The 25,813-nt window shown below is 41.5% G+C and overlaps 2 protein-coding genes across 2 annotated transcripts in view; one reads left to right on the top strand and one right to left on the bottom strand.

Annotated features, from left to right (window-relative positions):
* Positions 1 to 4,172, top strand: part of kif26ba (kinesin family member 26Ba) — a gene marked incomplete at its 3' end in the record, with an annotated part of 72,808 nt that extends 68,636 nt beyond the window's left edge. The window contains exons 26-28 of the mRNA XM_083969317.1: positions 1,055 to 1,323; positions 2,318 to 2,468; positions 4,024 to 4,172. Of these exons, the coding sequence (XP_083825443.1) occupies positions 1,055 to 1,323; positions 2,318 to 2,468; positions 4,024 to 4,172 (569 nt within the window). The remainder of the gene's footprint in view (positions 1 to 1,054; positions 1,324 to 2,317; positions 2,469 to 4,023) is intronic.
* Positions 4,173 to 15,013: 10,841 nt separating this feature from the next.
* The window catches only part of smyd3 (SET and MYND domain containing 3), an 84,238-nt gene continuing 73,438 nt past the window's right edge, over positions 15,014 to 25,813 (bottom strand). Inside the window, exons 7-12 of the mRNA XM_083994809.1 lie at positions 24,665 to 24,767; positions 23,939 to 24,049; positions 22,528 to 22,615; positions 21,761 to 21,935; positions 15,586 to 15,694; positions 15,014 to 15,145 (exon numbers count right to left, since the gene is read on the bottom strand). Of these exons, the coding sequence (XP_083850935.1) occupies positions 15,044 to 15,145; positions 15,586 to 15,694; positions 21,761 to 21,935; positions 22,528 to 22,615; positions 23,939 to 24,049; positions 24,665 to 24,767 (688 nt within the window). The 3' untranslated portion in view covers positions 15,014 to 15,043. The remainder of the gene's footprint in view (positions 15,146 to 15,585; positions 15,695 to 21,760; positions 21,936 to 22,527; positions 22,616 to 23,938; positions 24,050 to 24,664; positions 24,768 to 25,813) is intronic.

The raw sequence follows: 25,813 nt of genomic DNA, 5'->3' as shown, positions 1-25,813 counted from the left end.
TCAACCCTCTCCCCTTGCACCTTCTCCTCCCTGCGGACCCTCATTCTCTCCCTGTCGCCTTATACGCCTCTTCCTACTGCATAATGAAATACAAATGTCTCTGCTTGACCCCTCTGTGCTGCTCTGGGACCAAAAAGACAGCTGCAACCTTATTAAAATCACCACTTCCTCCCACTATCACACACCTTATCTTTCGGTTCCCGGTGATGAATCTAATAACTCACATTCCTGTCGACATGGCTTGCAATTTCTATGCAAAGCGTGTGGGAGCATGTTTGAGTGTGTGTATTCATTCTAGCGTACTGGGCAGATTAGAGACTGACCTGCTGCTGTTATCTACGAGCTTCATGAAAAAAAGACTAAACTTTTTATCTTGATTATCACTACAATATGTATTTCTCGTTCTATTTCTGCTTTTTGAAACACCCTGATGCTCCTCTTTTGTCCCTTCCTTTCTGCCTCTCTCCCACGATGATTCACCCATCTCTCCTCTCTCTTCTCCCACCCATGATCTTTTTCCTCAGCTCACTAATATTCTGCTTTCATGTCCCATGTCCTAGCTTCCAGTTTTCCCTGATTACTGATGAAAAGCAAATTGTAAAGTGCGAACCAGCAGGGGTTTCCTGTTGAGTTCAAAGGCACTCATGTTGTACTGTATCTGCTGTATGCCTCAGGATTGATACATTGACACATGCACAGCTGGAAACAGCTGCTTTTTCCTGTGTTACCTTTCCTTCCTGGCTGCTCCCATGGAAATGAATGGTGAGAAAACACCAATTAGCCACATGGGCCGACCAATATGCTCTTATATTGTTAATGGAAGGTCAGACATTTTGGGAAATACTCGCTGTGCTTTCTGGCAGAATAAGATGAGAAGATAATAACAGTTGAAATAAGACTGCACTGGCTTAGCTTAAAGACTGGAAACAGCTCACCTGGCTTGTGGCTCTGTCTTAAAGCAACAAAAGTAAATAAAATCCAACACCACTAAATCTCTAGTTAACATTTGGTGTAACGCTATGTTTTGTTGTCTTCATCTTACTTATTCCTCCAGGCCTCCAGCGTCGTCGTCTGATCCCAGCACTGACCCTGGACTCTTCATCCTCCTCCTCACCCTCTCACCGCTCCTCCAAACAGGGCATCACGTCCTCCTCTTCTTCCTCCTCCAGCCCAGGTGCATGCTGGGTAGACGGCCCCCTGGGGCCCCCAGCTCCCTCAAACCTCCGGGGGGCAACAGCTACGACTGAAACCTTTGAGATCAAGGTGTACGAGATAGATGACGTCGAGCGACTGCAGAAGAGGAGAGACAAAGGAGGGAGCAAGGTGAGAGGGATAAAAGAGGAGGGAGAGGGTGAGAGGGAGAATGGGGCATGTAATTCCCAAAATTCAGAGAGAGGGGTTTCAATGGTAAGGTTGTTGATACACAAATACTGAGTGAGAAAAAGAGGAAACCAAGAAAGTGCGAAAGGATTAAGAAAGGAGGAGGTGTGTGAGGATGTGCAGTGTGGTGGTGAGGTGAAGGAGAACGAGGAATGGATGTACGGAGAGAATTAGAGAAGGCTGAATGTGAAAGAGCAGAAAAAGAGGCCCCAGCGGCCAGGTAGCATGTCGCATTTGATGTCAGTGAAACTGATTTGATGAATAATAGCTGTGGGACACACTAGAAAGCAGCGAGTGCTGTGTTGAACGCTGCTGAGCAAGACGATGAAGCTAGAGAGGAAAAGAGGAGGCTCGGGGATCTGGGTTTCTTCTCTATGTGTCAGTGAAGAAGGAGACTTCAGAAAAACCATGAATTTTAATAAAACATGAGTGAAGATTTTCACAAAATGAATGAATCAACATTAGCACTGCACTCTGTGTGTGAACAGGGAGTGTTTTTAATAAAAATACGTTCTATTTTCTTCTGTGTCCCTCTAAATCCCTAAGACAGAGTATGGACTGAAATAGCTGTAAATGGATGCATAGTGCAGTTTTTTTTTTTTGGCTCCCTTTCCAACACCTTTATATATTCAGAATAAGCAGCACTGTGAGGTTTGTGAGAGAGGGAGGGAGAGAAAAGCATGAAGTATAGATTTTCCCCACAGCGGCCTTAAGAAGCCACTTAACCCCCAACTGCTCCAGTGAAGCTGCTCGGTGTCCGAATGTGCTCGCATGCCGGCACATCACACCGCATGTTGATTTGGTTCCAATATTTAGCAGGCTGCTGCTGCTGATGATAGAGAGGCACATGTGTTTCACAACACACTCCTCTGGATAAATAAAAGTGAGTAAAAATCCATATCTCTGTGTGTGTGTGTCCTCTCTCTCCATGCGTCAGGAGGTGGTGTACGTCAGTGCCAAGCTCCGTCTGCTGGAGCACCGCCAGCAGCGAATCAGTGAAGTCAGAGCCAAGTACCAGTGTCTGAAGAAAGAGCTGGAACAAACCAAACAGCACCTGATGCTGGAGCCGCACAAATGGACCACTGAGTGTAAGTAAAGAACTGTCACATCGGGAGGTATAGATGTATGTGTGTGTGTGTGTGTGTGTGTGTGTGTGTGTGTGTGTGAGGGAGAGAGTGAAGCCATGTTGTGATCATGGATTCTTGTTTTGTATTCTACACGACTGGTTCTCAACGGGTACAAAATGATTTTTCTTGGGTAAGAAAAACATTGTCTGCATTAGAGGCAATCCTGCACACTTGTCTCTAATATTTCTGCCAATGGTTGTCAGCCTGTTGTTGATATTCCCTTTGTAATCTGAGGGTAATGGCGGCTCCATCCATTTGCCAATCGATGCAGTGTCCACTCCTGGATGAGGCTGACGTTATTCTATATATTTCATGCTGTGAACAAATGCAATGAAAAGAACAAAAACAACAATGTAGTTGTCTGTATCAATATTTGACATCATACCATGACTCACACTTTTAAAATGGGCCACAAATATAGAGTTTCATCTATAAAAGACCGAGTCCTGCTCTAAAACAGCTGGGCACTAGTTTTTGGCTGTTACTCAGATGGAAATAAACAGTGAGTAGAAACTATTTTCAGCTGCTGACTGACACATGACGTGCTCGACTGAATATTTACAGCAGCAGTGTGATGTATGTGAGGTAGATTCAAAACAACTAAACATAGTCTGCGTTTGTCATAATAAAAGAATATGTCACACCAGCGTTGTAGCTGAATCTGTTTTTGAACAGTGTTTTTTTACTAACAGACAAATAGTAGTAGTTTGGATCAATTCACTGGCACGCTTTTGTCTCAAAGGGATAGTTCAACATTTTGGCAAATTGGCCCATTGCCATAATCCCTATAGTCATAGCAGTAGGTTCGTTATCTTTAATTGTCGGTGCAAGCTATTTTTAGAACGGCGGAGCAGAGCCGCGAGTTGCTCAGAGCTAAGCTACGGAGGCTCATGGGATTTCTTGGTTTCCCTCATCAAACTCATCAAATACACAATCCAACAACTCTTAAACGCTCTTGTGGACAAGTTGTGACCTGCACATTCACCACGCTATGAGATAATAACAGAACATTACGAGACAGAGTTGTTTTCGGGGCAAATGCAGAGACTGTTTGCTGAAAAACTGCCCCCGACGGGAACGCGCATCAGCGGTTTTGCATGAATTTACCTCTAAAACAACTCTGTATTGTAACGTTCTGTTATTATCTCATAGCGTGGTGAATGTGCAGGTCACAACTTGTCCACCAGAGCGTTTTGGAGTTGTTGGATTGTGCAGTAAAATGAGGGAAACCAAGAAATCCCATGAGCCTCCGTAGCGTAGCTCTGAGCAGCTTGCGGCTCTGCTCCACCGTTCTAAAAATAGCTTGCACGGACAATTAAAGGTAACGAACCTACTGCTATGACTATAGGGATTATGGCAATGGGCAAATTTGCCAAAATGTTGAACTATCCCTTTAACTGGGATTTGTTGATAATTATAAAAATATCAAATGTCAACAGTTCTGTCTTTTTAAATTGATGAATCAACCCAAAGTACATACAACTGTGTGACGTTTTCTTCTCTGTCCAATATCCAGTCGAGCTTCAGCAGGTCTATGAAGTGGACTCCCTCGAGTACTTAGAGGCTCTGGAGACGGTGACGGACAAACTGGAGACCAGAGTCAACTTCTGCAAAGCCCATCTCATGATGATCACCTGCTTCGACGTCTCCTCAAGACACCGGTAGACGGCGGGAGAGAAGGAGAGCAGGAGGACGGAGAGGTAGACACACAGCTGGACTCTATTAGATATTGATTAATCCAACACACTTTGAAAATATCTCCTAAGTAATCACTATCTCATTGGATGACTGGATTGATGGAGGAGGGGACACAGGGATGGACTGTCCACTCGATTCATCATGCCGGTCATCTAATGTGTCCAAATGTAAGTCGGCAGAAGGACAGATGGATGGAGAGATGGAGAGATGGAGGGATAAAAGGAATGCGGACATCTAACAGGCCAACAGACAGATGAGCTTGTAGATTTTTGTAAACAACCTCAGAAACAGCCGCTGAACAGCATCTAATGGACAGGCTACTTTGAATCAGATAAATATGGCTGCCCAAAAGGGGCAGACAGATGGTTGCAAGACTGGAAAAAAAAACCCACATCAAACATGATCAAGTGACCGCATTTTGCCTGAGAACTGAATAATTGGACCGCTGAGAAGCCTCTCGGACTCAGTTGAACATTTAGGAATGTATGGAAAGCAGAGGAGAGGAGAGAGAAACAAAAACTGCCACTTTTTTTTTTAAACAGAGAAGGGTGAAGGAGAGATGAAGGGGAGGAAGAAAAAAAACAACAACTCACCCCCACCATCATTTTGGAAGAGCACTTTTTAGAGTACACACAGTTGAGAGCCATTGACTGTAAATACAGAGTGCTGACGACAGAGTGGCCTGGTATTGTTGTGCAGTTGCTAAAGGAGAAAGACAGTAGGACAAAGAAAATGATTTAGATAAGTGCCTTGTGAACATTTCAACAATACCAAGACCAATTCTCCTTCTCTCTGATTATGTGTACATGCAGTAAGTATGGTGCTAGCATAGAAAAAAAAACACACAAAGATCCGTGTCCCTGGAAAATCTTTGAATTTATAGCCATTATTAAATGTGATGATGTTTTCCTATGGGTCGGTGCTTGATATTATCATATTATAAGAAAATAAATAGTTAATATTTGAACTGTATTTGGTATATTGATGAAAGATTAGGCTAAATTTAAACCTTTTTGATCACTAACAACAACAACAAAAAGAAAATGTTATAAGACGACCTACAGGGTGTGTAGACCAACATCAAATCCTGTCCGAAACAACAAAACTGTTGCAAGGACCAAAACCTGAATTTTGAAAAATATACACAGTTTTTCCAGGACACAGAGTAATGTGCATTTAGACAAAAACAAAAAAAGAAGAAGAAAAAATATTAAAAAACACTGCCGCTAGGGTCTTGTGGTGTTGTTTCATTCCTTGACTTAACTCAAAAACAGAGCACATCTGAATTTTGACCCTCTGGGGTATACATACAGTACCACATATTCCCCCCCGATACAGTTGTGATGGCTTTTTCATGTTCACAAAGCAATGAAACATCTGAGTCACATAAACGTGGAAAAGAAAATGCTTTTCTCTGATCCAGTGTTGAGTACATCCATTGACTGACTGACAGGCGGACTGTCTGTTATTTGTATCTGTGTTGTTCTGCTCTATTCTAAAAGAAACTGAATGATTCGTCAATGTGTGTGTTTTATAATAAGGTATCCTTTTTTTATTTGAGTGCAATGGGACCATGTAGAGACTATGTATGATAGTAGGATAACGGAAATAGTTATACAGAGATTTAATAGTAAATTATGAGGAAGACAAAAGTAGGAGAAAAGCACATTGATATTCATTTTATATACAGAAGCCCTGAAAGACTGAGCCAGCAATAACAATTGAGAATAGGGAAGTCAGCAGTGATTGAACTTTTAACACTTTAAATTATCTTAACATTTTAATAATGGGATGTATATAATTCATCTTAAAAGTATAATATTTAATCAGTTACCCATCGTTGATCACCAGATGTTGTTTTTGCAGATGAAGAAAAAAAATCTTCACTTTTTTCTCAAACATTACAGCAAAGAAAAAAAATGGATCTAATTTTTGCGTGGGGATGTTTTTGCAGATGAAATGGAGAAATGATCCAGCAGAACCTAAAATTTCACTGTCAGGTCTTTCAGGGCTTTTGTCTCTATATTATTGGGATGAAGTAGTGAAATTAGACTGAAAAGTTCCCATTGACTATTTGAATAGTTACAGTGCTGTATAAAGAAGGAAAGGAACAACTAAAAGCATAAAGAAAGGAATTTAGTAAAGAAAGACAAGGGTGATAACCAAATTATGAGGCATAGATCTCTGCCTGGTTCCATTATTTTGGATGGATAGCATCACATAAAATTTGTTCATATTATTATCTATGGTGCTTGAGATGTTTATGATCTAAATGTTTGTACAAATATAAATATTTGAAAGAGCCTGTTTCCCTCTGAGATACAGAACAATACCCTTCGAATGCTTCTTCTACATCTCTGTCTATTGTTGTCGACATCCACCACCACCCTCCCCTCTGAACGCCCTTTGCCCGGGTAGCAGAGAGCATTCTGGGAGATCCTGTTTGTAGTCTGAGAGGTAAAAGAACAAGTCGACATCACAGGAGAGGAAGTGCTGTGATCTCGAGATGACCTGTCAAAGCTTCGTAGTGCTAAATTTATCAAATTCAGTTTTTACGTTTTCCACTGAACTGACACACAGAAATATCAGTGAATGTTTCAGGTTTTGATCTTCTCATTCCTGCATAAAGTTATTAAAACAGTTATTCATTGCATATGATGCACACCTGCAGTGGCAGCCATTAAAAAACCTAATGAGAAATTACCCCTGAAACTCAGAAGCTTTGACAGACTGGATGCAGAGGTGGGCAAAGTGGCTCCTGTGAGGTCTCCTCTTGCTTCCTTTATCTCCCAGTTCACTGTGCAAGTCATGAATGAAGTGTTTATTTATTTGAGCTCAGGAGAGCAGAGTTGCTTATTAATGTTCTTATTTATTTACACCTTATGATCTTAAAAAGTTACTATGCATTAAAGAAAAGGAAAATACCTGTACATACTTTGCTGAGCCCATGTCATATATAAATATATACTGTACACATAACATATAATGCGCTCATCTTTATTTTATATATTTTCTGTTGATATCATTTGCTCCTGCTGTTCCTGTCGGGGATTGTAATGAGTTTGGGTTTCCATAAACTTCCACATCCAGGGCCGTCACCTGGTTCCAGCACAAGAAGCTTCATTCGACTGAGATCTCGGCAGAATTTTAAAAGGATTTTTTTTTACATGGGAAGATGAAAATGTTTTAGCATGAAAACAGCTGTGTTGTCTTAAATGAAATACCAGTATTAACTACAGCCTTGTTTAATTCGCAGTGGATGTTTTGGGAACCCAAACCTCTGGATGAGCTAAATGGCCTGTACTTGTTTCCTGTTTTAAAATGCTATGTGTGAGGTTTCTCCCTCCATGTGTCACTGCCAAATGAACTATGGTAGCGCTTTATAATTCTAGCAATAACTCTAAAAAATAAACACCTTTGGTTTTGGTGGACTTTTCAGGAATACAGGTTCCTTCATCATCAGAGGTAACCAAGCAAAAAGAGATGCACTCTTTACCAGGTGCATTGAAAAATATTCATATTTTATGTCAAGTTGTACGACAAAAAACTAAAGACAAACAAACAAAACAACAACATACAGTCAGTGAAGAGTAAATTGATGTGTGCTGTTGAATTTTTTGTGAAAGTAAAGAATTATAATGTGTTATCTGGAAATTTGACACATAGCATCTTTCAAAGACTAGTGTGTGTTTACGTCTGGGTCAGGCCACATTTTACTAAAACAGATTTAATCTAGCAGTGAGGGACATTTCAGTTCTGCTCAGTTTTAAAGGATGGACGTGGGAAAATCTGTACAGAACTGATGAAAACCAGTTTGTCTGTGTCGGTTTACGACATGATGAAATGATGAAGTCCAGGCTTTTCGCTGCGGGTGTGTTGTTTCCACCCGTCAAGCCTGTGATCATACTGTCCTCTGCAGATTTTCTGTTTGGTTTTTTTTTTTAGAAATGTGGTCCGACACATTGTGTTGATGGAAGAGCAAGATGGAGGGATGTAAATAAAGGAATGTATTGAAAGAGTTTTGACATCTGACTCTTCATTGTTTCAACACAAGAATACCAGTCGGACATCTGGCATGTGGTCTCGTCCAATCCCAATGAAATACCCGCAATTTGCATGATGACAAACATCATAGATTAATAAAGATCTACATGAAACAGGCTATGAATTTACAATGTGACACAAATATCTGCTGCACTTTTTGTCTCTGTTTAGCTGTTTATTGCACATAACAAACTGGAGTCACAGTTGCTAATCATCCACACAGTTACCTGTTTGCCTGATAACATTCTCTGAATAAGCCAGATGGGACAATTCATGTTTATTTTTTAACAACTAACTTTGAATAAGATACTGAAAATTCATTTAAAGCCATTTTTCCACAGTAGCAATAGTTTGTTGTGTTCCTCTGTCCATGTACAGCAGCCAAACGGACACAAGGTGACAGCAGTTCTGGCTCCATTTTAACAGTCCTTGACTTTTTGGGATGTGCCACTGTCAGGTAGTCTACTGTTCATCACTACAAAGCTTCAGTGGTTTTAATTGTTTCCTCTGGGAACTTCTAAATTTGTCGTGATCCAGTTATTTCTGCCAGGCAGGTTGTAACCCCGTCACCCTGAGAAACGACTGATCAGCTCAGAGAAACTGTTGTCACTGCTGCCACCTCCCGCAGTCGGCCCACTTTCCCTGGAATACATTATCTTATGACAGATGCAACGAACAGCTGAGATTTCTGTCACATCATGTTATTTCTTTTTAAAGTTTCCTGCTAAGACTGAACTCTTACTCATCTGGTCAAATAAGTCTCTCCAGCATACTATAAATATCAATATCAGCTCTTAATCTCCTTCCCCAACAACCCTGGGCGACCTGTTTGCCTTCTCTGATATCGTTGCATCCATCTCGCGGTCATGATTCTTCGCTCTATACAACATTTTTTGTTTAAATCAGGCCTTACCTGACTCAGCACGTCGCCCAGCTGCTACTATTTCCTCCTGGCAGGCTCCCCTTCATCTTCATGGCCGGTCAAACCTTTACAGATGGTTCAGAGTCTGACAGCCCGTGTGGTCGTCAATCAGCCTAAAAGGGCACATGTCACTCTGGTGCTCATCAACCTGCACCGGCTACCCACGGCCACCCGATCAAATTCACGTCACTACTGCTTACCTTCAAAGTGATTTGTAGTTCCCCCCACTCATCTTCTTGATCTCTAGAGAGTATCGTCTGGTTCCTGCTGGTGGGAAAAGCAAAGCTATCAGAGCAGAGACGTCCCTCTACATCTTCAAGAATGTCCTCAAAAAGACTCATCTCTTTCAAGTGCACCTCCTCCTCCTCCTCCTCCTTTCACCTCACCCTAACATGCCTAACTAGCACCCAGCATGCAGTTCTTTACCTGATCTTGCACTTGGTAAATACAGTAGATGTGGTATGAAGGTCTCCTGTAGCTTTAGTGTTGTTCTTCACCTTGAAGCCACTTTGGATAAAAGCATTTGCCAAATGAATGAATGGAAATGTTAATGTAAAATGACATATTCATTTCAAACATGACCCCAGGTCTCTCACAGGGACTATTTTCTATAATGCATTAAGAATTAAACGTTCATGCATTATATTCACTTCATCTAATGAATTTCAGGTAGAAAAAAAAGAAAAATATTGTAAAGCACTTTGAAAAACGTCACTGCCCAACACCAATAAATAAGTCAATGTAATTTCCTCTTTCTTCAACAGGATGAAAGAGGATAAACTGTGTGTTTAACCTCACACATCAACATATGACTGCATGAGGGCTCTTTTTGTTCTGTGTCATAGGGGTTGAGGTGGTTCCTACGGTGGCCATGAGAGCCAGAAACATATGCCAAGACACAAACATGGTGCAAAACCACAAAACGTCTTCATCCATTCGTTATCACATGCGCTGCAAAAACATCAAGTTAAACAAACGCCTCAGAATCACAACACAACAAAGTGTTTCCAGGGGAAACTAAGTGATGATCGTGGATGGGAATTGGTTGAGGAACATCATCAGAAAACAGAATTGAAGTGTTGAAATAAGGTACTGAAAGAAAAATACAAAATACAAATAAACAACTAATTAAATAGAAATAATAATTATGATATATTTATAGTTCCCTGACATTTACATATAATTAAAACAGAAGATTCCCTTTAGTGCTTTCCACAATGTCAGAGGATTTAATGAAACAAAATTTATGTAGTATTTTGTTTTGATAACATTGTTAACTAAATTCAACCTGCTTGTCCATGATTACTCCAAACTGGACTAATTAGAAAGCGAATAAATCTATAAATATGAATTTGAGCTTCAGTTTCAGTTTCAGTAGTGGTATGGGATTGTGGGACGGCATTTTTCCTTTCCTTTCATAAAGGAAGGTCTCATGTTTCCCGTTTAAAAGTCTAGGGATGCACTGTGTGTTTGGCTTGGACTTGAACTTTTCTGTATGACTTCTTATTTTCCGAGAGAAGTCACTAGAGGCGGGGTCAGGCCTGCTGTGAACTGTGTTGTCACTAGTCCTCAACGCCAAATGTGTAGCAGGAAGAATGCGATCGGCCTCCAGCTTCAATCAGAGAGGATTCGAGACCTCCCATCAAATGTGGGATAACAACTACTTAGAGGATGGCAGCCAGTGGCTTCAAGGAATCTTCCACAGACCTTGATAGTACTAGCTGTGTGTGGTGTATTTGCATCTCAGTGCTTTTGTCATCTCATCACTGACTCACATTTGTCTATTTACTATGATTAGTTCAGGGATTCTCAAAGCGTGACACCTCGCCTCCAGACACAATTGCTATTTGAAGCATTTTTTTTTTCCTACTGTCTGAAAGTGAACTCATGGATGTTTATCTGCAAGTTAACAGGCACTGGAGGGAAGAAGAAGAAGTGTAAGTCAAACTGAATAGATAAGTATGTTTATATTATGGAGAATTTAAGGGGGTTTTACGTAAGCTGGCTGTCAAATAGCCTCCTTGAGCTGTGACTGTGTTGGAGAGCGAGCCAATCGACCACTTCCTCTTGACACCACAGTCACATCATGACCACATGATGCGAGTCACATCATTTTGCTGTTTTATGACAATAGCTGGCAAGTTACCTTCAAAGCTAGGCTGTGTGTGTGTGTGTGTGTGTGTGTGTGTGTGTGTGTGTGTGTGTGTGTGTGTGTGTGTGTGTGTGTGTGTGTGTGTGTGTGTGTGTGTGTGTGTGTGTGTGTGTGTGTGTGGACCTTTACTACCCTGTAGGCAGCTTTCTAGGTGACATATTGCCCCGTTGAGCCTGCTTTGATCACCCAAGCACAGCAGGGAACAGGAAGGAGGAGAAGGAAGGAATATAATAGGAGAAAGAGGAGGGAGAGAACAGACGAGAGAGACAAGGGAGAAGGAATAGAAAGACAGAATTACAATTTAGAAGACTGGGAAAACAGAAATGAGGCATGAAAAGTGGTGCAAGGGAAATAAAATGGTTGATTTTAGGGAAGACAAGGCAGAGAAACAAGTATACTTGTGAAATTGTAGGTTAGAAAAAACGGATAATTTGCAAAATCACAAGCAAGGGAATGATCTCCTCTGCAATTTTTTGACAAATAATATGCAATCACGGCCCAACAAATGGATTTGTGCTCTCCTTTCTGATCTCACCTGTCTGCTAAATCATTTACCGCAGGCAAGTGGAAGAGTTTAATTTTCTGCCCAGGGTAGCAAGACTAATTTATTTGCTAATGTCGAGCATCGAAGGTTGTTGTTGTTGTTGTCCCCGAGCTTGGAAGCTAATTTGACAATTGTTAGGTCCACTTAGCCTTTGTCTTCAAGTAATTCCTCTTTTATACAAGTTAATCTTCTTGGTAGTTTCCTTCTCCAACTACTTAAAATGGCCATTTGTAATGAGGTGAATCGGCAGATTTAGAGCACTTCATTTTGTGCTGGTAGGAGGAAAATGGAGGAAGAAGACAAGCAGTGGATATATTGATTCATATGTCTCTCCGATTACCTCTCCAGTGCAGTGACTTCCTTTCTATGTCTATTGAGATTTTAAGTATGGATCAACAAACAGGGATTTCACAGGTCTGTTTTCAATTTGAATTATAAATGATGTGGGGATGTTCAGGTCAAGGAACAGGTTTAGTCTTTGTGTGGTAAAAACATTAGGGACAACTATACTGTAATAAGAAGACTGGTAATCTACATCAATGCAGCTCGGTGAGTCAGAATACATCCTTCACAGCGCCAGAGCAGCGCAGGCAGCCCGAAACAGAGCAGTGCACTTTTGACCAGCATCTCCTCTGCTGGAGCCTTGGCCACTAACACACTTTTAATGAGCTACAACACAGTCATGGTAAAGTTTTCATAGCATCTCTAGTCTGAAGAGCCTGCTCTGATAATGAATAAGACCAGTCAAAGGGTGAACAATGGAAAGGTGATGATGGAGGATGTGATGGAGACACACAGGGTTAATAGTGAAATATGGTTTGTTTTGCCTTTTCATTGAAGAAAGAGAGGTTAGATGAAAATCATAAACATACGCTCCTTATCACTGAATCTTGAAACGGAGAACGATCTTTGAGAGATGATGATATCGACGTACAGTACAGATGATATCTACAGTCTCTGGCTGTTATTTCATGTTCAAACCACAGTATAATATGTCTCTGCATGAAGAACCAGCTGAGAGGAGAAACAGTAAAACACAAACTGGTGACTCTCACCTATAAAAAGGCGAAATTTCTAAGTTAATTAAACATCTAAAAGCAAAAAGAATTTGTCATATTGTTTGCTGAGCTGTGTACCTACTACAGCATCCCGCAACGTTTCCATTCAGTTTCAAGCAAACCTGTAATTATTCCCTTTGCACACGCCTAAGCCTTGTGGTTGTCTGAGTGGATGAAGGATTTGAGTCATCAGGCTAAACTTCACAGAAACAAGCTGAGCAAAGTTTAAAAGTATCTCAGCGGCTCTCTTTTGGACAGGAGGAGACCTTTGTGGAGAGATCCCTGCAAAAAACGACTCCTGACAGGAAGAAGCTGACTGCAATTACAGCAACAGTGGTGACGCCAACTCCCATGATCCAATGCTCACACTACACTATGTCACCAAACTCTGTCTCTCTCAACATTACAGGTGTTGAAAAAACATTAACCAGAATTAGAAAACTTAGTGAGACCTGCCAATCAACTAAGGAATGAGATTGAGGTCCAACGCCTGCCGGGTTTTCAATTTCAGTTGTGCGGTTGCATTTTGATTGAGTGTGAATTTCAGTAAAGGCATAATAAGAATGGAGAGGAGATATGTGAAGATAAAGAGGGGGTGGGATGAAGAGAGCGTAGAGGTGAAGTGGTGCAGAGGGAGAAACACAAAGAGTATCTCCAGAATGAAAGTGAAAATTGAAACTGGGGGAGAATAAATTGCAGGAAGGTGAGTGAAAGAAAGAGACGAAACGCGCACGAATAGTGAATTTAATATGAAAGCCATCGAGGAGTGAGCAAGAGAGACAGACAGAAAATGAGAGAGACAGTGAGTGACAGAGAGGGAGACGGTTATGGTTAAGCGATAGTAAATCTAATTTGATGGCCGTTATGAGGTGAGAAGAGAGTGAGAGACAGAAAGCAACAGAGCCAATGAAGTGAGTAATGGAGGTAGACAGCGGTACTGTAGAGCAGGACAGACCGTTCGGACCACGACTGTCATTACCGCACATCTTCATTCAGTCTTTAGATTACTTTCATTAAATCTCCCCAAGGTGCCGTTAACGTTTCGCTCTTTTTCTCCAACACACACTGGGAGAAATAATCTGGAGGATTTGCTGTTACAGCCATAATTTACACTGTAATTCTGTAATTATTGTCATTAATTAAGAAAAAACTAAAATGACTCATGTGAGTGTGTTTTTATGACGAATCATGCTGAACAAACCGCTGACTAATCCAGGGTGGGTGAAGGATTTGGGCTTTTTAACATGTCACAGTGCTGGAGAAAAAAGTGTCAGAAAAGCAAAAACCGTATTATTTTTAACCTTAAAGCAAACATAATGTCACTCTAATCCATCCCCCCCTCAGAGGAAGCGCTGTCATCAGTTTGCAAATGCTAGAATTTTGGGATTAACATCGGAAGTGTGTGAGAGAGGGAGAGAGAGAGAGAGAGAGGGAGAGAGAAAGAGGGAGAGAGTGTGTGGGTGTGAGAGAGAGAGAGAGACCCATAAGCACATTCCATCACAGACACACTCTGGGCTTAATTTGGAGGTCGCACACTGACAGAGCGACGCACAAAAACAGGGATTAACATGGGAAGTGTGTGTGATGGATATGTATGGAGGAAAGATGGATGTTTTCAAAACTAGACTTTACAAAAACAACACACGCACACACACACACACACACACACACACACACACACACACACACACACACACACACACACACACACACACACACACACACACACACACACACACACACACACACACACACACACACACACACACACACACGCGGTGAGGGAGCCAAACACTGGTTGGCTGTGAGATCATTCATCATGATGGAATCTAAAGATTACACACAGGAGTCAGGGGCCTGCAAACAGAGAGAATGGGGGAGAAAAACAGGGACAGAGAGAGAGAGAGAGAATAAGAGGCTACAAGTATCACCACTCGCTTGATGGTATTTACAAGTCAGAATTTCAATATAAAACTGCGAACACAGCTATGAAACACTCATTTTTATTCACCAGAAATGATGTTGATTAGGAAAATTATTAAATGATCATTACAGCAGGAAGTAAAATCTGTACATTGAGTTGCATGAAAATAAGTCAAGTATCAGTTTGTCTGTGTATTAGTGACGATCCATCTCAGCGCGACATTCCTCCATCTTCATCGACAGATCCGAAGTCAGAGTGTGGTCGTCGCCGTGGGTGAGCTTTATGATTTGAAAGGCCTGAGAGAGGAGAAACGACATCACTCACTCACAGTACAGAGCGTGCCAGCTGTTTGGCCAAGAACACGTGGTGAAGCACAATGGATGCACCAGTCAGTCAGTACGTTTACATGCCACTTGAAAAAATGAATTATTGCCTTAATCCGACTATAACTGTACAACTGAGTGCATGTAAACGCGTTAGTCTGAGAATTTATTAAGCTTATGAAGTTGTTTATATTCAGTTTTTTACTCGGTGACAGAAAAGTCAACAGGACGGGGGGGTAGTATTAACCCGCTGAAACAATGCATATTGCTGCCTGAGGAGGCACCGTCACCGTCAGTGATTAAATTTTCTCTGTTGCATGTAAACTGGGACAAGGACAGAAGTCCGATTCGAATTTTGAGCATAGCTCGATTAAGCTGTGCATGTAAACGTAGTGGGTATTCATCCCTCACACCTGTTTGAATGTGTCCAAAGCGTCCTCGACCTGTCCCAGGTAATGCTGCAGCTTCCCCACTCTCATCAGCTGGACTCCATGGACAGGATGGGGATCGGGGTAGTATTGCCTGTTGAAAGAAGAGAGAGAGAAAGAGGACGAAAACAGAAAGAGAAACAGTCAGAGAACAGAATCATCCTCTGCTGCTTCGACCAAACTTTCCCACAGATCTGTTATTGTTTCATTCCTGTCATGTGGATGTTTTCATGATATCCTATGAATTGTTATTTATTTTGCTGAAAAAGACTAAACCGACACTTATAAATCATAAACTAGTGCATAAAATCAAAATGGCTTTAATTATCAGTAAACATAACCACAATCTATTTACTCTGTGTCACTTATCCAGGTCCTGGTCATAAGGTTACATTACATTACCTTACCTGGAGCTTTCATTATGACCCACTGCCAAAAATGCAGCAGCGACTCTCCCTCTGGTTCTACACAGCTGGACGGCTGATATCAAAAGTTCAGTCAACCCACACAAGACACCCTGAGGGACACGATCATGAGCTACAAAATCTGTGGTTGGTTCAATAATCGTCCTCAATCTCCCACCGAGGAAGCACCAAGGAAGCTGAGCAGTGCGATGCTGTGATAACTGGAGCAAACTCTCTCGTCCTATTTTTGGCGCTACCCTTGAACTCCCCACAACATGAGAATGAGAAGATGACTTTTTGAAATGAACCTGGATTGACAGTAAGGCTTTTTTTTTTTTTTTACTGTGTGCAGCTTTATGAGATCAGATTGATAAGTAATCAGACTGAATGGTTTGAGACCGTTCATGTTCACTCGTACGCACATAAAGTATCAACACAGAAATATGCACTTAACCGTTTGCCTGAATTTGTCAGTTCGCTTTGTGTCTCTCTGATCCCTGAGGCAATCCACTGACACTCGCAGCACAGACCTGCGACGATATGATGACTCAGTGAACAGGACTAATCTGCTTTGCTGCTCAGTGTCTGTGTGCAAGTGAAGTGTGATACATAGACAAAGTAAGGAGGATGGGCGAGAAAGAGAAACCGTCTTCGCAACAGTGAGAAAAATGGGATATTCAAGTCTTTACAAGTGTGTATTGTGTGTGTTTGTTATAGTTTCCACTTGTCTATATTTGGCACCACTTTCATGCAACTCTTTGCTCTTCAGTGTCTCTGAAAACTCAATATAAGGGATAAGGGACAAACACATGCAAAGAAAAAACACTTCTATCTATAATTCATAAAGGAACTTTGAAATTTGTTCGATTAAAACGCCATATGAAAACATAATTTGTATCAATTTTTAGCACATCCATGGGCGGGCACAGGCGCACACACACACACACACACACACACACACACACACACACACACACACACACACACACACACACACACACACACACACACACACACACACACACACACACACACACACACACACGGAGAGAACTGGGACATTCCTAGTCCTATAAAGACGACTACACATCTGGGACTCTTAGGAAGCAGCTTTGTTGACAGTAAACACTGGAATTTTCAAAACACACATTTACTCAACTCTGCTTGTCATTTATCCTCTTTTCTTCTTCCCCTCCATTAATCTCTGCTTCCTCTTCCTATTTCACATCTCCTTTGCTCTGCTCCTACCTGTTTATATTTGTGTATTTTGCCCCGCTAACTGCAGGGATTAACGTTGGCGATATCAGTCGGCCGTCTCTCCGCTGCTGCTCTGCACTCGTTGCTCTTCTTACCTCTGTTGCCCCTTTAAACCTTTTCTCTACTTCCTGTTCCCTCTTGATTAACCACACTGGTATGTTTTTTTCTCTCTCTCTCTAATTTTAAATAACTGCTTAACGATGGCATTAAAATGCTCTCTGACAAAGCAGAAACCCTTCTCTACTTCCATTCCCCCTCTCCGTTTAAGTAGCGCGGTCTCTCCCTCTCTCTCTCTCCAACACAAAGAGCTGTAAATAAACACAGACTCATGAATACACACATGAATGCCAGCATTGATGTATGAGCATGCATGCACACAAAGATAAGGTCAATCTGAATCCACTTCACCCTCCATAATCTGGTGTATTTGCCAGATTTCACTTCTCCCCAGAGTAAACAAATCACAAGAGGGTTCAATATGTTCCCAATTCAATCAACTGTAAATAGAAACCGCTCTGCATCTCCTATTAACACAGAATCCATCTTGATTATTTCTTCACGGCCTGAAAACAGTCACTTCCTGAGGCTAAAAAGTTTTTGCACTCTCTGTAATTTAAAAAGAAACGTCTGTTTTCTAAACCCAATACAATCAAAGTTAATTAACTCGTAGTGGCCACAACCAGAGTCATTTAAAACTCTGCAGCTTTTTTGATAATTTTCCAACAGTTTTCGCTCACAGAGCTAATAGCCCATTTGTTCATACCTTCGAGCCGAACTAAACTACTGACTGACAAGCCTACCAATTACAGAGGTGGTCCCTGATTCTGCGCTTAAAATTGAATCATTAAACAGGAAGTTCAAAGACTAAACCAACAACATTAGTCCTCCATGAATAATAACAAGTTAAAATATTGATTTAATTACCAAGCCAGTGATTCAAGCAGCCATGACATGCAAACACATTCACATCAAGACCAAACTGCAATTATATTTCCTCTTTGCATATAGAACCAACGCAGCAATTAAAATAATTTCATTAACGTGCTGTCTCCTGAATTCTCCCCTCCTTTCTTCCCCGGGAGAGTAAATTGAAGAGAAATATAGTCTAGCTGTATGCAGCTAGTTAGAAAGCCATTGCCTTCAGCTATGAGCATGAGAGGGGGCAAGAAGGAGAAATTAATAGTTGTGGAAAAGTGTAGCATTTCCAGGCAAATGCTGTGGAACTAATGAGGCTCTTGTTTGGAGCAAAAGACCCACAGTCTGCTGTTTGTGAGGGTGAAACAGATTATTTTGTTAAGCAGAAAACTGACAAAGGAGAACAAAAACATGAAGGAAATGTTATCAATGAGTTATTAATTGTATTTTATTTTCTGTCCGGTGCAACAGTAATTTCAGGTTTGTATTTTCAGTTTAGCTACTGTACCTTAGTACCAGTGTGCACCTGTCACTAAAACAATGAACATTTAAATAAGATTTAAATCACTCTTTTGCCTATTTAGTTAATTGATACAAGTTCGCTCACGACTTCTCATCTTAAGTTGTGTATATATATGACCCACAGAGGGATGCTCCCCTTTCACACTGTTGAATTTTAAGGTTAAAATAGTAAATCTATCCAGTATCTAGCAAGAAAAAAGATTTGAGAAGACAAGAGTTGAAAAGCCTGAATGTTTTTCATTCTTTTTCCAAACTTGTAAATCTTGTGACCCCCTCATATTTATCTTGCCACCTCGCGGCCTGGTGGTGATGGACAGGTTTGGAGACCACTGATCTTTACGCCTCTCCTTAAAGCAATGTAAGAATGTAGACTGTGCAATCCAAACATTAGCACTAACTATGGCTGACACCCCAGGGGAGTTCTGCATTTCAGCGCATGAATTAAGAACAAATCAGTGTGCTTTCGGTGGCTTCATGGGAAGAGTAAGATTCAGCATTTTTGTTAAACTTCACTCAGCAAAACTTTGCTCGCAATGCGAAATGAATGCGGCATTTTCATTTGTTTTGTCAGTGATTTCCCACAGTGGCTGTCAGCTTAGCCAGAGAATGGAGCAGGAGGTCTGTAATAATGCAGCAGGTTCGTCGACCATGAACCCTGAGTGTCTCAGGTTCAGTTCCGACGAGGGGCCTTCAATCATTGAAGCTGTACACTGCTGAAACAGTTTTAGCTGTTGCTCTCTATCAGTGCAGCCCTGAGGAAAACCTTGTCAGATAATGAACAGGAGAAAGAAAACATTTATTTTATTTGTGCAAATGCACAGCACACTTGTTGATACACAGACAATGCGTTCATGTACCTCTGTATTGTGTTTGTGTGAAGGTGTCTGAGGCAGTAAAATATGCACAGTACGTGCATATATTCAATAAGCTGCTGAGCATTATTTGTGCACCAATGCGGAGGAAAACCATCTCTATACATCACAAAGTGAATAGTAAAAGCAGAAAAAAAGACCTGCATAGAGAGAGAGAGAGAGAAGAAAGGAATACAGAATGAGGGGAAGGACAGGAGAAAGAGAGAGACGGAGAACTCCTGCAGCTATCTTTCTTCTCTGCCATCTGAAGAGCCCAGAGGAAGATAGGAGATGAATATGGAAGATCCTCCTCCCACTCTCTCACTTATTTCTCCTGAACGGTTTCTCTCTCATATTCTCTTTCTCCTTGCCAGGATAACGCTCGGTGCATTCCTCTCATCCCGTTCATGACCACATTCCTCATTTTAACATTCACTTTTCTGTTGTGTTTTTCCATACAACTTTTTTTCTTCACTATAACGTCGCTTCCCCCCATTTTTGCACACTCGTCTCCCCTCCTCATTTCTTCGCCAGGTCGTTGTTAGTGATTCACCCCACACTCCTCAGCCCCTCCCTTACTTTTCTTTTATCTGCTGCTCACTCCCACCCTCACCTAACCCCCTCTCTCTGCTCCCTCCCTAAAACCGCCCACAACCATCCCTCACTTTGGTTTCGCCTGCGCTTCCTTCAGACACATTTCTCTCACTTTCTTTCAAATGACACTGAACTCTCCATCTCCTTCTTCTCATCACCATCTCTCTCTCTCTTTCTGCCGCTCTCTTGTCTAGTTATTTATTGATAGGCTGCGCTGCTGTTTCCCCTCCTGTGGATATGTTGTTGTCAGTGTGAGAACAAGGCTGTGCCACTGGAGCTCTGCCCCTCACAAAAGATCAATTAGTCTCTCTTTCTGTCTCTGTGTCTCTCACACACACACACACCTACACACACACACAGGCACAAAAGTGAAATGCACTGCAGGAAGAGGAGTCTGGGGTGTGTTGGGGATTGGACAACCTAAACCGGAGAAAAAGAGGTGAAAAATGTTGATGCAATTTACTGTAATCTGACATGCAGGTTGAAAGACCACAGACTTTTTGAAACTCCATCTGTTTCATTCATTAATAGATTTTGTACGTCGATTCATCACATGTGCTCTTACAGCCTCCCTTTCATCTTCTCTTGTTCCCACGTAAATTATCTTTCTTTCACTGTTTTCCTGCTTTTACCAACACTTTCCTTCATTACATCACTTTACTGACTTTCTTTTGTTCCTTTCCCCTTTGAACTTTTAGAATACAACATATTTTAGGCGCTGACTAATTGATGCACAGAAAAAGAAAATAATAGGTGGCTATGCTGCATTCAGAGATTTGAAGACACTGGTAGCTGGGCTAAAGAATAAAGCACTATTTAAAATCCTGTTTTTTAAACACACATCATAGTGTGTAAAATTCATTTCAGCAGTATAATAAAATGTACAATAGGCCTCCATAAACAAACAACATGAAGCCCGTCCACACAACTCCATTCATCATTTGATCAACAGATATGTGATGATGTGAACATAAATAAGTTAGTTCAAGTTCTTCTCAGTTTACCCACTTCAACCCTGAAATTTTCTTTCAGTTTTTTTCCATCTTCTGCTCTAACTTTCTGAACCCAGTCCTGACGAACTTTACCTCGCCTACACAGGGATAACACAAGCAGATCCACGTCTCCTATTGAGGTCAGAGAAGTGAAATGTTTTTCATTTGGGAATCTTCTCAGTCTTTCAATGCTCAGTATCACTGATTCTCCTCTTCAACCTCAGAAACAAGCAACGCATCCATTTTATCCCAACAGATTACAGAGATACTGAGCAACCCTTACCTTGCCCACATCTTTCTGAACCTCTGCCAGTAATCTGTCTGAGACTAAAACATAATCTGGAAGATTTATGATGACTATGAAGGTGTCATAACTGAGTAGCAGCCCAAGTTATTTCTTTAAAGTTATTTGAAGTGATAAATCCACACAGACAGTTACGAAGTCTGCCGCGAGTTGCACTTCAGATGCACTCTGGAAGAATTACTCTTGTCCTCTTCCTGACACTGTCGTCCATACTGGAATCAGGAAAATGAAAGTCTCTAATTCCAACATATATCTAGATTTAAAGGCAGGGGAGGTTTTCCTTTAAGCCTGAGGATACATGGCTGAAACACACGCACTCACCTGTATACCGGAAGTGTCTTCATCCCGTATCTCAAAGCCTCCTCCCAGCGTCCCAGGTTGATGGAGGCGTCTAAAGCCATGTCTGTCAATCTGAGCTTGTAGAGATTTTCTTCAGGCACGTCACCACCAACGGTCGATAACAAATCACTACAGCTCTGCAGAAGTGCTTCCCAATCTGAAGGGTCATTTAAGTAAGAACAACATTTATACTGGTGCAAGTAAAACCTTAAATCTTAAGTCTTTATTTTTGCGTAAAACCTCTAATATTGAATCAGATAAATCTGACCCTGCTGTACTCTGATAATTGGGTTCAGATACATAATTATTCACTGTTTGTCAGAATTAGAGTCGAAAAGGGTCAGATTTACCTTCATGAAGGCACACGGCATACTGTATATGAGCTGCACTGCTTCAAATTTACTGATTCGATGTAAGTATCATCTGCTTTTGGAGCTTTAGAAATACTGATACAATGAGACGGATCTACATTTGCACATTAACCTGTAATCCAAGACACTAGTGAGTGAACTAAAATTGTCTCCAGAGTGTCACTCAAATGAACCTTTCACATTTTTCCTTTTAAAAATATGGTACTACTAATAACGTTTCATCATTTCAACGCTGCCATGCAGACCTGAATCCCTGAAATAAGCCACAACACAGTGCTTTTGAAATATTATTAGTGAAGAGGCATCAACTCATCATCCCATAAGTAAGGTGGTTGATGGATGATGACGCTGCTGTAGTGGGGATCTTGTAAAGGATACCTGAATCTGCTTTTTGCCCCTCCAGTCTGGGTAGCGCCTCCTTCAGCTGGCGCCATGTTGCTTCTTCACCAGACAGCATGAGTCCATCCTGGGCAGAGAGTAGATGCTGATGTCTAAAACAATAATTTTCATGTGCATACTTGGCTTATACAGCAGCGTTATGAGGAATACAGAGTGAGTCAAGAAGCAACAAACATGTCTGAGTAATAAAAGTTTTCTTGTGTGCATATTAACACACACAAACACAGCATGCATGTGCACAGTGGGAAAAAAACAACACACAAACACCATCTCCCAGGTTTGATGTCAACAATCATCTGTCGGCATGACAACTTTGGGTCACAGCCCAGCAGCCTGCCATCATCATCTGAAGATTAAAGCGAGAAAGGGAGAATGACAGAAAGCACTTGTGTGTGTGTGTGTGTGTGTGTGTGTGTGTGTGTGTTGTATGCAGAACAAAGGTGGGTTGTGTTGTGGTAGAGAGAGACCTAAGTGCCATATGGAGCACATGGAGAAAAAAAAAAACAAGCGGTGGAAATGAAGGCAGACAAAAAAAGAGAGAGAGAAATGAAAACATAAATTGAGAACAAAGCGCCGAGACACTGGAACAGGAAGAGTGGAGCGGATGAAGACGGATGGAAGAGAAAACTGCAGCTGAAAGACAAGATGATTTTTTCTCATTTTTCAGTAAGCGGTCAGGGAAGGGTGGAGAGGTAGAGAGGTGGAGGGGTGGAGGGGTGAAGAGGTGGAGCGTGACACAGTGACAGAGAGGAAGAGGACTGGCAGGAGATAAGAGAGGATGTGAGAGTGAAGGAGGGAAAGGAGGAGAGGACAAGAAAAGGTACACTGTAGCATGTTACGCACTGATACACTGTTTAAACCAACAGTGGCAGAGACAGAGAGAGACAGACAGAGTGAGGCGAGAGGGAGAGGGAAAGGGGGAAAGGGAGAGAGAGAGAGAGAGAGAGAGAGTGCATACATGTGTCTGTCTATATTTGTATTTCTGGTCCACAAGTTTTAATATTTAGTTATAATATTAACAAATTTGGGTTAGAACTGATTTGAGGAGGAACATAATGTGAATTTCTTATCAGCCAAGAGTTTTTCATATTGCATATTGTAGTCAGCCATGGTGTTTCATTACTGACAGGTGCTCGCTACACAATGATGGTTGTTTCTTTACATGTTCAGGCGAGACAAACAAAAACAGGTCGACTGTATTTCATGGCCATATTTCATTCATAAATGTATCCACCAGCAGCCTGAGGAGATCCATAGCAAGAAACTGGTGTAAATAATAAAATCTAATTAATGCTCTTATGTGCTTACTCTCATTATCGGTCATACTTGTATTGTTGTGTGCATGTTATAGTTTGTGTTTTTCTAAATGCTCAACAATCATGTGTCTCACTTTGTCTTGAGAGTCGCATCGCTGACAGCGGCAGGTGAAGTGGTACTGGTCCTCCAGCTGTCTCTGTCGATCCTCATTCAGGGACAACGTCTCAATGTAACTTATAGTGAGCTGGACACAGAGAGAACATTTTCCATTTTACTACATTTTCATTTTGCGTCTTTGATATATTACTTTGTTATGTTTGCTACACTGCAGATCACGTTATCTGCAGTTCAGTGTGCAAACAAATAAGATATTTGCAATTGAGTTTATGTAAACTGAGCTTGGAGAGAAGGGAGAGTGCATGTGTCTTTGTCCAGATGGCGTGGATGCATCTCATTACATATATAGTCAGGAGGGATGATGAAGTATGGAAAATTGGAGAAAACGCTGCCAAGTTCGGATGTGTCATGTCTGTGCTGCAGCGATATTTCACTCGGCTCCAAACTCTTTAATAAAGTTAAGTTCACCAGACATCCATCAACATTTATTACTGCTTGCACAATAAAATTCAGACAATAACCGCAGCGGTGCTAAGTACATGGAATATAATATGGTTTCAGATTATGCATCAATAAACAGCCTTTGGCAGCGGCCGCTCCATCAATAACAACAGTGAATAAAAAACCTTCAATAAATATCTCAAATAGCAAAGCACACATCACAGTCAATAAAAACAGTTATACTCTTATGTTGTTAATGTTGTGAAGATGAAGCGGGGTTTTTTGTCGTTGTTGTTCATACCTCCTCGTCAGGGTTGATGTCTCGAACGGCTCTGAGCTGCAGTTTTGTTCCCTCAAACACCATCACACAGTTTGGCCTGCAGTCATGGTTTAACAGAGATAGACTGAGAGAACAGACGGGATGATGGAGGGCAGGAGAGAGAAAGACAGAGAGAGAGATAGAGAGAGAGCCAGAGGGTGGGGAGGGGGAGAAGTGAGAAAGGAAAAGAGTGGGGAAGAGATGGAGGAGTGAAGAGGGAAGAGAAGATAAATGAAGCAAAGTCAAGAAGGTGGAGAGACAGAGAGGGAGTGGATGGAGGAGAAAGATGAAGGGATAAATCAGGAGCAGGGAAGAGAGAAAGGAGCAGTGGGAGGAGGAGATAGAGAGAGAAGAAATTCATCTGTGATTTAATGTTAAACTTTCTTGTGAATCCTACAAATTCCTCCTTGGGAATCGGCGCATGTGTGCGTCGTCTCCCTCAAACCAGCAAAACAAACAAAACACATCATCACTTCTCATCTGCAGCATCACAGCACATCTGCAGCATGATCAATGAGCAGAGACGCCACGCTGATAAAGGCTGAGAGAAATCTTAACTTGTCAGTGGCTGGAAAATATAAGAGGAGCCTCCTCCTGCCGAGCCGCTGAAAGCATCACGCCCAACTGTTGTGGGATTTTTCAGTGTTGATTTACGTTGTTATTTGTGCCAGCATATTTGATATTCAAGAGAAAACACAATAAGCGATACATCTCCCTCAAGATCGCCATAGATCTGTGTGACAGCCAAGCGACGCCACGTGTTTTAAACCCTGTATCCAAAGTGCTGTGAGGAAGTTAAAGTATCAACGCAGCAGGTCAAAAAATGTGACTGAGAGCTCAAATGAACCACACACAGTCACAGAGACACAAACACTGCTAATTCCCTGCACAGTGTGACAAAATGAGTACTCTGCCCCTGTCATAACACATGTCGCTCTTGGTTTTCGTCGGTCTTTCAGCATCACTCCCACACACACACACACACACACACAAATAAATTAGGAAACAACGGGTACTCGACTTCTGTCACAACACAGACTTCTGACTCATAATAATTAAGGCACGGTAAAAGATTAAAGAAACTTAGATCGTGTTACTATCCTGAATAGTGGCAGATTGCAGGCTGTATTT

The sequence above is a fragment of the Trachurus trachurus genome (assembly GCF_905171665.1).
Source record: "Trachurus trachurus genome assembly, chromosome: 3".
Lineage (NCBI taxonomy): Eukaryota > Metazoa > Chordata > Actinopteri > Carangiformes > Carangidae > Trachurus > Trachurus trachurus.
This window is presented reverse-complemented; position numbering and strand designations above follow the sequence as displayed.